We start from the raw sequence: 13,381 nt of genomic DNA, 5'->3' as shown, positions 1-13,381 counted from the left end.
CTAACCAGCCCTCCCAACTCAAAATGACCCAAAGCACGGCACAGGATCCTGATATAAACCAAATTATACCAGCCAACTTACTCTAAATCTCATGAACTCCATCAGCATGGCCAACCCACAGAAGACAACCCAAGATCTGCCACAGTGATTGCCTGAAAATATTCAATTAAAGGAACAACAAATGGAACAGTTGTAATCACTTCCTATAAGTAAGAATATCCCAAAAGGGTTCCCTTTACCAAACTTCTTGAACACTAACTCCCTCAATGACTTTCCTTCAAAAGAGGCTTTGCTTGGTCTAAGGATTAACACAGTCTCAGGCCAGTATTTACATGTTTTTCATGAGTGATAGTGACTACATCAAAGGCTAGGTTGGAGAGAGAGAGAGAGATGCCCTTCATTGCAAACTGTACCACCTAGAAGATCGCCTTAACTACAACAAGCCATTTTGAAATGGTAGCATCCATGTCCTTAAAGAAAGGTACCTAGGACAACCTCAAGGGAAATAACCAGGAATCCACTGTTAGAAAATTTTTGCCGACCAAGTACGATAACTGTCTTCAATCCATCATAAGACACTTATACAAGAGAACCAAAACAGAATCGTCAATTGATCACTAACAGGTAATAGCCTTTGTTGAATAAGGCTAATGATGATTTGAAACATGATTCACGTGCTTCATTGGTCAGATTTGCTTCAAGCATCCCATGGATTTAGGAGTAAGATCCCATGGATTTAGGAGTAAGAATACCAGTTTTTTCCAACACATCGATTGCTTGCAGTGTCCTACATTCGGTACCATTTGTATCTACATCTTATCCTGGCCACATGACCATCGCAAAAAATTCTCAAGAGGACATTAATGCCATCAAGTAACCAACCTGGTAGCAGCTTCCAGGTTAAAGATTGAGCCTCATTAAACTATAGTAGCAGGATTTGCTTAGCTGTAAATCATTGAAATGGTCTCTCTGCAAAATAGACAACCCAGATGCACATAATGAGGTTCCCAGGCACACTCCTAACTACCACAAACTGCTCTGTTTGAATTTGTAGTGAAAATGAGGGATGACAATGATTTGTACGAAATAACCAAAAACCAATAAGTTGTAAATCGACCTAGAATGGCAATCAAGCTTCGTCCAAAGCCTCTTCATAATGTTCATTTCAATAATGATAATTCTAGCCCATATCACAACTGCAGCATCGTTCAAGCGTTAAAATATCTTACGCTCACAAGATAGAATGACATGTTTGCTACCACTCAAGCTTTGCAGATCACTGAGGAGCCATTCGTGGAGCTTACGAAGGTGATTCTAAGTCCTATGAAAAAGGAAATGGCGAAAAAAGGAAAATGTTGTCTCAAAACCTAACTAACGACGAAGAAACAAATAATAACACCGAATTCTATGAAACGCTTCTTTGTTAATTCTAGATATATCCAGCAAATCCCTAAAATCACTATCAAGACAACCTTAAATAGACCTAAAAACTACGATAGTACAAATTCAAACAATTAATCAGAAAAACGGAAAGATTACACTCCGAATTCTCAAAAAATTCACACTCATTAGAATTCAGTACTCAAATTCTCCTCGAAAATCAAGAAGCAGAAAAAAAGGGGAAACTTGAAAGGAAATCCAAAATTAAATGGCGGAGAAGAGGGACGCTCACCGGAACAACTTCCACTTCCTTAAGGACCTGCACAGGTTGATCGGATGCTCTGCGGGGTTCTCCGTTGTCTCCGATATCTTCGGCGACCAACGACGACGCTACCGACGAAGCGTCGGTGTCTGCCGGAGCGATGCCGGAATCCGGCATAGGAGCAATTTCCGGTGCACCGGAAGAGGAAAGGCTAGCCGATTTCTCCACGTCGTTCTCCATTGTCGGAGAAGCCACCGCCATCTCTCTCTCTCTCTCTCTAGGAATTAAAACTGAGTGACCGTTCGGTGAGGGATGGGATAGGAAGCTTCTTCCTTTTGTTTTATAGAATGGCAACTTTTTTTTACATCAGATGTGCGGATGGGTTGTAACAGGTGATCGTTTGGGAAATGAAACAACCGTACACGTTAGCGTCCAAACTCCGACATCTTACCAATAGGGGTGTCACGGGTCGGGTTTGGTTCGAATCCAGGTGAAATCAGACCCAAACCTAACCTGATTAAAGATGACAGTAACCGACTCTGGACTTAGGTCTAATCAGACCTACCACAAGAGAAACCATACCCTAATCCTATAAGGATTACATGAACCTGACCCGAACCATGCCTGATAAAATAATATTTTTTATCATTTTTACATTAAAAATTTGTGGATCTTAATCCCCAGAATCTAATCAGGCCATCTTATTTATCACCAAACCTTGACCCGGTCTGGTATAGGTCAGGTCCGGATCAAACCCAACCCATTGACACCCCTACTTACCAAAGCACTGCAGCTGAGTAGGGCTGTCAATGGGTCTGATATGTATCATGTACCCGATCCTATCCGAATCTCAATTCCCTAGGGGCATGAAAATTGATGACCAGTATTAATATACTGGTAGACTCAAACAATATGCGGGTCGGGTTTGGATATATCTAGCTTTTTTGCCAAGTACTTAACTCGATGCTATATGGGTGAGCCCTAATCAACCCTAACCCAACCCGTTGACAAGCCTAGTTGCATCTTTCTTAAAATATATTACGTAATTAAACTTGCAGATACACAAATATGAAATACAATTAAACAAAAAAAACTTTAAAAGCTTTTGCATTAGACATCGCAATTTTCATGAATTAAATAAATCACCTGTATAGTTATCTGTATAAACTACTAATTACATCAAAAGCTTATGAAAAAACTACAAAGATTACTTTTTAAGAAAATTTCGCTTTCTGAGAGTGAAAAAGCTTGCTATACACTTTAGGCACAGGGCATTTAGCGCACGTCACGTTGTGTTGGGAAAATCTCAATAATATGGTTGTATAATTGTTGGGGGTTTACCTAACTTCAACTTGACTAGGAAATAAAAAGGTAATAGAGATGATTTTTTAATTATTAATTATAAGAGTTTAATTTCGTAGTTAAAAGTAATTATTAACTAAAGTTTAACAAAGAGTTGTAATTAAATATGATTTTTAGATTTTTAACAATATTGATTCTTTAACTTTTAACTATGATTTCAACTATAAGTTATAGTTATCAGTGGCTACGACCTCTAATCATTGTTAATAGTTTGTCATTATCGGACTATCGGCCATAGTTAATGTTATCTTATTTACTATAGTTATATTTGTTACTCGACCGTAGTTAATGGTTATTAGATATGGTAGTATCCACCGCCGTAGTTAAATGTTATTTGTCATAGAGTTAGTGATGTGACCATAGTTAATAGTATAAAATTTTATAATATTTGTAAAAAAAATATATAAGTTTATAAGATATTTTATTATAAAACTAAAAAAGTTGTGCAAAGCATTAAAGATGCATTAAAATAAAAAATAGATATCATGTATATTGTTTAATATATATTTTTATTTATTTCCACTGTCGTTTTACTGTGTTTTGTACTTTTTAAACACCCCTCCTTTCACATATTAACTGTTAAAAGCTTTGCTTCAATATGCATAGCATATTACTATTTTTTTACCACACGTCTTACTCTTCTAATCAAACAATATTACTATGGCTGAATAATGTCTTTGTGGCCCCCAATGGGTTTCGGCATAGTGGGATGGCCTGGCCTAGACCATTAGGCAAGGGATCTAGGTTCAAAATCGCATGGGCGTCATCCCTTGCACAAGCCGATGCGTTTCTTTGTCTAAATATTTATAAAAAAAAAAATAATATTGGTGTGTGAAGCTTTTTGTTGTCTTCTTCAAACCATTGGTTGTGTGACGTGATTTTATAGAGTGACTGCTTAGCCGAGGTTAAGGGTTGCGACATGGCCATAACTTTGTAACGCATGTAATTTTTTTGTGTCCAGAATTTTTATTTTTTTTAAGATGATAATATATAAAATATACATACAATACAATATCTATAATATGTATAAAACATAAATTTTATGCATGTTATGCATATAATATATGCATAATATATATTATATAACTATGTAAATATATAATATTAGTGATTTGTAGCCATGCCATCCCAAATCAAGCTGAGAATGGGCCACAAAACAAGCCCTTAGGAGGATCTCAAGATTGGCAAATTCTTCAAGAGGAAAGAGGATCAGGTGCAATGTAATTGCACACTCTTAGTATGCTGCTGCATCTGATCACCCTTCATCTTAAGATACAACCTGTCAGGCATCGATTGTGGGGCCCAAATAATGATGAAGGTGATCAGGTGCAGCAGCGCAACTCTCTGTTGAGGGTTTAATCTAGAAAAAATCAATATGAAAATCTTTTACATTGTCAGATATGATGAAATTTTTTTCTCTCAAAATTATGTGTTTCTAGACAATTTTTTGTTTTAGAAATTCTCTCATTTGAAGCGAATTGAAAAGGAACAATTTTTTCTTTCCTACTTTTGCTTTTCCCACCATTTTCTGCTTCCAAGCATGTTCTTAGATAAACCTGCAATTTAAATAATTCTTCAAGTTTTATGAGCATCGGTTCATTTTTTATGGGATGAAGACGAAAAACTACAAACCCCTTCATGTTTTGAAAGAAAATAGAATCAAGAATACGAGAAGAATATTTTTATTTCTCTTGAAAAATTATTGAACTCACAAAATTAGCAAAGTACTGTACATATATATTACATACAATGCGCCAAAAAAATAAATAATAATGGATACATTTACAACTGAATGCACTAATTGTGATCTCTTGATAGTCGATGATATCTCCTTGATTATAGTAATAAAGTTTATATTTTTTCTTGATTATCGATAACAAGACTAACCATTTCCTTGATCATCGATATCAAAGCTAACCATTTCCTTGATTATCGACATCTTCTTTAAATACCGATAATTTGATATCTCCTTCTCCTTTGATTATCGATAAAATATACATTGATTATCGATGCATCTCCTTGATTGTTGATAACAAGGCTAACACATTGCCTTAATTATCGGTATCAATATCTCCCTTGATAATCAGAACAGTAAAATGTACACATGTACAATAGACATAATCTTTTAATCTCCCTCAAGTTGGAGTATGCGGATTGAAGATGCCCAACTTGGTTTTGAGATGCGAGAAATGGTCGGTGACAAGCGCCTTGGTGAAAAGGTCTGCATACTGAGAATGCATGGAAATGAATCGCGCTTGAATTAGATCGCTTTTAATTTTCTCCCACACGAGGTGTCAATCAATCTCGATATGTTTGGTGCGCTCGTGATAAACTGAATTGGCGGCAATGTGAAGAGTTGTTTTGTTATCACAGTGTAGCGTCATGGGTTGAGAGTGAACAATCCTGAAGTCTAACAGCAGGTACTTGATCCATGTGAGTTCACAACATGCTAGGGCTATGGATCGATATTCGGCTCTAGCCGATGACCATGACACATTAGACTACTTTTTAGTCTTTCAAAAAACACGGTTGTCTCCAATCATGATGCAATAGCCGGATGTGAATCGATGAGTCATTGGGCAGTAGGCCCAGTCTGAATCACAATAACCAACTACTTAAATCTTGTTGGTGGATGACATTATAATTTCTTATCTTGGAAAACTCTTAATATATCGAAGGTCTCGCATGGCAGCGTCCATATGAAGTTATCACGACTGACTACTGAACTGACTTAAAATATTGACCGCAAAAATGATATTGGGTCGGGTTATAGTAAGATATAGCAGCCGACCCACTAGGTGCTTGTACGGCCCTGGATCCTCCAACAAATCTGCATCTTCATTACTGAGTTTGATATGTGGTTCCATGAGAAATTTACTTGGCTTAGCTAAAAGGTAACCTATGTTCTGCAGGATATCAAGAGCATGTTTTCATTGAGATAAGAAAATGTCATTTTTAGATCTTGCAACTTTAATGCCGAGAAAATATTTTAGTCGTCCAAGGTCATTCAATCAGAATTGTTGATTGATGTGAGACTTAAGTTGTTAAATGTATGTAATATCATCTCCTACAATGATAATGTCATCCACATAAACTAGAACAAAAATGTGTGTTGCATTAGTAGCCTTTGAAAAAAATAAATAATCAGCTTTAGATTGGATGAATCCTTCTTGAAGTAAATAGTATGAGAGCTTGGCAAACCAGTTTTTAGAGGATTGTTTGAATCTGTATAGTGATTTGTGCAACTTACAAACTTTACACTCCCCCTAAACAGAAAAAACTGATGATAAGTCTATATACACCTCTTCGTCAAGGTCCTCATGGAGAAAGGCATTGTTAACATCTATTTGATAGAGATGTAAATTCTTTGTTGCTATAATAACTATCAAGCATCTTACTCTTACCAACTTAGCGATGGGAGCAAAGGTCTCATTATAATTTAATCCTTCAATTTGAGTATAGCCCTTGGCTACGAGTTGAGCTTTATACCTTTTAATAGAACCATCAGAGTGATGTTTAATTTTATACACCCATTTACAACCAACAAGGTATTTACCCATGGGTAGATACACAATCGACCAAGTGTTCTTATTTTCCAATGCCCTAATCTCTAAAGTCATAGCATCATGTCAATACTGGAACTTCATGGCATGGAAAAAGGTTTTGAGTTGTGAGTGTTGGAAAATGACACTTAAGAAAACACGGTGTCCTTTGGAAAAGTGATCATAACCTATAACTTTGGATAACTCATGATCCATGATATGAACCTCCTCTCTCGTGTCAGCCGATTGAAGTATGGGAGCAACCGTGTAATAGATGTAGTCTTTGAGATGTGGTGATGGTTGACGGGTTCTTTTGGATCTTAAAGGATGAACTTGAGTTGGTTCAAGGGTTCCATAGTTGAGAGATTCAGAATTTGAATTAGGGTGGCTAAGGTTAGGGAGCTTATTGATTGGAATGCCACTGGGTTCTTGAATCTCATAAGGCTAAGGCTCGAATATGGAGATGGGTAGGATACGCCCTTTCCCTTTATCTGAAGTGTTATGATCTTAAAAGGAAAATACATTTTCATAAAACTTTACATTCTGACTAACAAAAACCTTTTTTGTTTCAAGATCATACACACGATAACCGACTTGACCATATGGATACCCTATGAAAACTCTCTTGCATGCGCGATTATCAAATTTATGAGAGTGATGTATGTTGTGGGCATATCACATACATCCAAAATCATGAAAATGATCATAAATCATGAAAATTTATGAGAGTGATGATGTATGGCTTTTGATTTGTGCCGCATAAGGTGAACCCATGTGGTTATGGAATAGTCATCTACTATGGTCAAGAAATATTTTGTTTTGAATAACGAGGTGGTTTGATATCCTCTCCATATGTCATAAAAGATGAATTAAAAATATTTTAACGAGGAAATTGACCCCCTAGAAAAAGAAAGACGAGTTTGCTTGACCATATGATAGATATCAAAATGATTGTAAGGAACACAACCACATAATTTATTATCATTTATAAGAGTTTGCAATCTAGTATTTGAAAGACGTCCAAGTCTTAAGTGACAGATGTTGGAATCAAAAGATGAACTACTTAAGGAAAAATTATCACTGATTTAAAAAATATAAAGTCTACAATGTCGCTTACCCACTCCAATCTTCCTCTTTGAGAGATAGTCATGAAAATCACAATGATCATGATAAAAGAAAACATTATATGGGTTCTAAGGTTGTCAAAAAACTTTCATAGTGATTCAATCATACATATATGTGTTATAAGGCAGTCAAAAAACTTTCATAGTGATGAAATCATGCTTATGTGTGTTCTAAGGTTGTCAAAAAAAACCTCATAGTGATTCAATCATGCATATATATGTTATAAGGCAGTAAAAAAAATTCATAGTGATGAAATCATGAATATATGTGTTCTAAGGTTGTCAAAAAACTTTCATAGTGATGCTTTCATGCATATATGTGTTCTAAGATTGTCAAAAAACTTTCATAGTGATTCACGCATGCATATATGTGTTCTAAGGCAGTCAAAAAACTTTCATAATGATGAAATCATGTTAATATATGTTCTAAGGTTGTCAAAAAACTTTCATAGTGATTCAATCATGCATATATATGTTATAAGGCAGTCAAAAACTTTCATAATGATGAAATCATGTTCATATATGATGAAATCATGCATATACTAGCTTGAAATCTAATGACATGAAACAAATGACATAAAACTTTCATACCTCACGGGCACCTGCAAACAAAGTTCTCTTGTCCCGAAAAAAGTTGCACAACTCATTACGGACAACATCGAAAATGACTTCATGTAAATAATCACGCATTGTATCCTTAACAAGCTGACAGATACCATCCAAAAAATTAGTAGGGTCAATCGAACATTGGGAGTAAATGCTGGCGAGAGAACACTGAGAACCCTGGGTGAAGGAAACAACGACTGGTGTGATGTTCATATTACTCCCAAACCCGAACATATGATCCTTTTTTGGTTCACCGGTTGCAGTCACCCATGCTGCAGAATCAAAATGCGGATGCTGAGTGGAGTCATTGCCATATTATTCTACCATTTGTTGCTCGTATGACTCCTACAAAGTAATGATTACAGTATAGATTAATAATTAATAATTGCAATGTTCATGGTAACTTGTCTATTATAATGTTTATTAATATAATAAATACATATTGTTGTCGCTCTCGCCTTCTCTGATACAAACTCTTTCGTGCTCTTACGTTTATGTGTTTCAACAAACACATCCTTGTAAGGCACAATGCCTCTTTTTTTTGCTTTTTACGAAGTTAAATGATAAAAAAATTAATTAAAAAGTATGCAATAATACTTATAAATTTGACTATATATATATATATTGATGAGTTACCATTTTCTTCATGTGGCTCCCAAAAGTCTTAGATTCACCTGTGTGTAGATGGGCATCGGGCATCTTCGTTCAATTTTGTACATCCTTTGCAAAACGGTTTCAAAATTCATGACCTGCTCACTTGTCGCACATGACATCCCAATAATCTGACATGATAGTAGGAGGGTCATGGCCTTCCACTGCAGTGGATCATCTATCCCACTAGATGCTTTTATTGTTGCAGTCTTCATATTATGCAGCATATTTGCAAATCGACTGGCAACCACCTTCTGCTACACCAACCTCGTGTCCTGCTCCTCATTCGCAGTCGCGAAGCGATTCAAAGCCTACAAATAATTTCAAAAAGTTAGTACACATGACTATAAAAAAAAATTAAATATGAAACATATTAGCTATGATAAACGATTATATACCATGGATGAAGACCACAATCTTTCCAACACCTCCTTCAGGTACTCTTTCTATTGAGTGATTGGTCCTGAAAGATGCTAAACTAGTGACTACCTAATTTTTCATATTACTTATTGTGGCTCGAACTTCGCACTGCACATGAATTGGTATACATTAACAATTGACTATCGATATACACTATTTATAAGATAAGTATTGGATAAGTAAAAATAAAATACTTACGGTCGACTATCGATATACACTATTTGAATCAATCATCGTGTGTCAGACTGAGAAGACCATGCATCCGGCGTTGTCTCGTGACGTGTATGAATAGCTAGTGTAGGTGGGTCATGTGCAGATGAAACATCATCTATAGAAAAATGAGTTAAAAATTCACATAATGCACATTTAAACTAATCAAGTATACAATTAGTTAAATGATATACCTATCGAAGCAGCCCGTGAAGATGAAGGCTGAGACTGGCTACCACTGGGTACTTGACCACTGTGACCTCCACGAACCATATTCTAACAAATAAAAATTTTATTTTGATCAGTTATACAACTCTATATCTTCATGGATACATAATCAAATAAAAAATAACTTTATGCAAGCATGCATACAGTCACATCAAACATTGCAATACATTCAAATTATTCATATCAAAACAATGTCAAGTATGTATCTGCAGCAAATACACTCCAATATTTCGCTAACTACAACTATGAATAGCATGGTCTCCGAAATACAAACATAAGAGCATATGAGAAAGTGGTGTGGTATGTATTACAAGATGTATTTCACTAGCTTTAGTATGCTTCCTCATCACTTGTTTGACTTTTATATTCTTCTTCTTCCTCCTCCCCCTCCTCTTCATCCTCTTCGTCTTCTTCTTCATTGGGCGCCCATCCACTTGGTATATCATTTGGTATATCTAATCGTTGTAATCTAGGGGTGATAGAAAAGTAGCGGAGCAACTTGTATGATACTTCTTTTGACTTCGTGCTACCATTGCCTCTTGTCTTTGGCTTGATCCGAGGATGCCCACATGATGGACATGATATGATATTTTCTTGATCTTTGAAATATAACATGCAGTGATTTGGACAAGCATTTATATTTTGATACCTCATACCTAGAGCGTTGACCATAACCTTCACACGATAGAAATTTTGTGGCAATTTCTCATTTTTGGGCAACATACTCTTCACAATAGAGTACAGACGATCAAAACATGATTGACTCAAATTACACTTAGACTTTAAATTCAGTAGTTGAAGAACTGCAGACAAGATAGTGTGACTCTCGCAACTATTCTAAAGAGGCTCATCAACATCTCTAAGTAAGTCATAAAATCTACTAGCTACATCGTTTGTTGCTTCTTTCTCTACCCAAGTTGGTACATCACTAGGACCCATAGCAGAACCCAGTTCTGGTCCTATGACATCATATATCAAATCCACATATGAATTATCGTCCACCATATCCACCCATGCGTCAAAACTGTTACACAATTCTTCACCATAAAGTGTTCAATTATGATAATCACTCACAAAACCCTTCCTGTATAGGTGATGTTTAACGTCATGAGGTTCTACAAATCGATTATTCTTATACATCATGTAGAGGCACCTGATCCGACCAGTGGGATCCACTGTATTGACACTTGTCATTGCAAATTCAATAAAATTGTCAACACTATCCATATATTCAAGCGATATCTTATTGTCAACTATCTTACGGTACATCCATTCATGGTTTGCAACCATTTTGTCCTATGATGTTACGGATATTATCCTAACCAGTTAAAAGAAAATTATAAGAATGCTATGATGAAGAAAATATCTAATTTATCATGCGTTGATGGTGGATGTAATGATTTGATATATATATATATCACACATACAATCATATATATATATATATATATATGATGTCATTCAATCACAAGAACTATGATGCAAATGTTAATAACTTAATATTTTTATGTGCAAAACCATCACATCATATTTATACTCATCACAAGGATATTTAGAATGATGAAATCACATTCATCAACATGATACATTCATTTGAAGCTTGTTTTTATGATACAATTTTACATGGAAGGCATAATCAAATTGAAAATAACTTCATGAAAGCATGAATACAGTCACATCAAACATTGAAATACATTTAAATCATTTACATCAAAACAATGTCAAACATGTACTTGAAATAAACACACTCAAATATTCCGCTAACTACTACTATGACTAGTATGAAATCCAAACTCCAAAAATAAGAGCACTTCTATTTTCATACATTCAAATCATGCTCAACATGATCTCCGAACTCCATCAAAACAGTCATAGATATCAACAACTAAGTGAATGTGTGAACAGAAAAGTGTTGCATCCAAGAAATTAAATAACCTGTGATGCGCCTGCATCACTTACTCATCACGGGTATTTACCCGATTTGCATGCTTTTGCCTTTGCATTTTTCTTATTTCTTTTTGCATAGTATTTTTAGCCACGTGCGATGCTTAGAACTAAGCATCGTGCAATTAGCTCAGCTACGCACCTGCAAAGCACAAATATACAAACGGAGGATTGGTCTAAGATGCCTTTTTATCAGTGTACCATCGGTTGAAATGTTGGCTCATGGCACGATGCGGTGAGGCAAGCGAGGGATTACCATAGCCATGCACTTTGTGTGCGGTGGATTGTCGCAGCTCACATAAAGCGTCAGAAGTTTTCAGGAAGTCTAAAAAGCGATTACTCGTCTCAGCTTAGCGACCTCAGGTCAAGTGAGGCCACCCATTGAGTTTAAGCATATCAATAAGCAAAGGAAAAGAAACTTATAAGGATTCTCCTAGTAATGGTGAGTGAACCGAGAATAGCTCAACTTGAGAATTAGTAGGCTTCGCCTACCGAATTGTAGTTTATAGAAGCGCCTTCACCGACGGACTGGACCCAAGTCCCCTGGAAGGGGGCGCCGGAGAGGGTGGGAGCCCAATCGTGTCCGAACCCTGTCTCACCACGAGGCGCTGTCAATGAATCGGGTTGTTTGGGGGTCATCGTCACATGACAGCGTCGGTGCTCGGGGGTCAATGGTGGCGGCACACGACGGCATCGGTGCTCAGGGGTCAACGATGGCACATGGCGCCGGAGAGGGTGAGAGCCTAGTCGTGTCAGGAACCTGTCGCACCACAAGGCGCTGTCAACGAATTGGGTTGTTTGGGGGTCGTCGGCACATGACAGTGTCGGTGCTCGGGGGTCGACGGCACACAACGGCATCAGTGTTCGGGGGTCGTCGGTGATAGCACACGACGGTGAGAGATGGAGTGAGGGAAGAAGGAGGAGGTGACGGAGAGGGCGACTGGTGGCAGCCGACGGGCGACGGGTGATGAGCGACTGAATGAAATAGAAAGAGAAAAGAAAGGGGCTCGCATTAGGGTTTTACGGGTTATTTAGCGACGAAAAATTTTGGTCGCAAACACCGTCGCAAATTTGTGATGGAACAATGACGAAAAAATAGTGTCGCCCATCCATCGCGAAGTTGCTATAGAGTATGAGACGAAATTTGTTTGTCGCTAATCCGTCGTAAATTAGCGACATAATTGACGACGAAATTTTTTCGTCGTAAATTTCGCAAGTAACTCGTTAATCCATCACAACATTGTGATGGATTATTTCTGTCGCAATGTTGCGACGGATTATTTCCGTCGCTAAATAACAATTTTTTTTGTAATGTACTAATGAGGAGCTGTGAATCCTTGTTCCCCCGTTAAAAGAGAGCACATGATAGATAGAAGTGTGAGGAGATGATCATTGGTCCGATGATTCTATTGTGAGATCTTTGCATGGCCTCCACCGGTATTATCTTACCGTTCCCATCCTCTTCATTGAGCATCCCTCATTCCTATAGTTTTGATGTGTACTGCGCCTCACGACTCCTCTGGTTGAGAATATGAAATAAGATATCAGGTACTTTCCCTTTGGCAATTGCCCTTCATTAATAAAGCCCCCAAAATAGGTTGTCCTGGACTCTTTGTATTTAAATATGGCAGTCCATCTTTTTTAATTGTAAG

At 36.9% G+C, this 13,381-nt stretch overlaps 1 protein-coding gene across 3 annotated transcripts in view; it reads right to left on the bottom strand.

The window, feature by feature from the left end:
* LOC149819485 (protein VASCULAR ASSOCIATED DEATH 1, chloroplastic-like) overlaps window positions 1-1,950 on the bottom strand; it is a 28,031-nt gene extending 26,081 nt beyond the window's left edge. For 2 of the 3 annotated variants that reach the window (XM_089985556.1, XM_089985557.1), the window contains exon 1: window positions 1,673-1,950. In XM_089985556.1, coding sequence (XP_089841682.1) covers window positions 1,673-1,903 — 231 coding nt within the window. In that variant the 5' untranslated portion in view covers window positions 1,904-1,950. The remainder of the gene's footprint in view (window positions 1-1,672) is intronic. The other variant, XM_089985558.1, reaches the window with a different exon arrangement.
* Window positions 1,951-13,381: the final 11,431 nt, after the last annotated feature.

The sequence above is a fragment of the Nuphar pumila genome, chromosome 13, assembly GCF_984573655.1.
Source record: "Nuphar pumila chromosome 13, dmNupPumi1.hap1.1, whole genome shotgun sequence".
Classification (NCBI taxonomy): Eukaryota; Viridiplantae; Streptophyta; class Magnoliopsida; order Nymphaeales; family Nymphaeaceae; genus Nuphar; species Nuphar pumila.
Note: the sequence above shows the minus strand (reverse complement) of the source record. Positions and strands in the feature narration are given on the sequence as shown.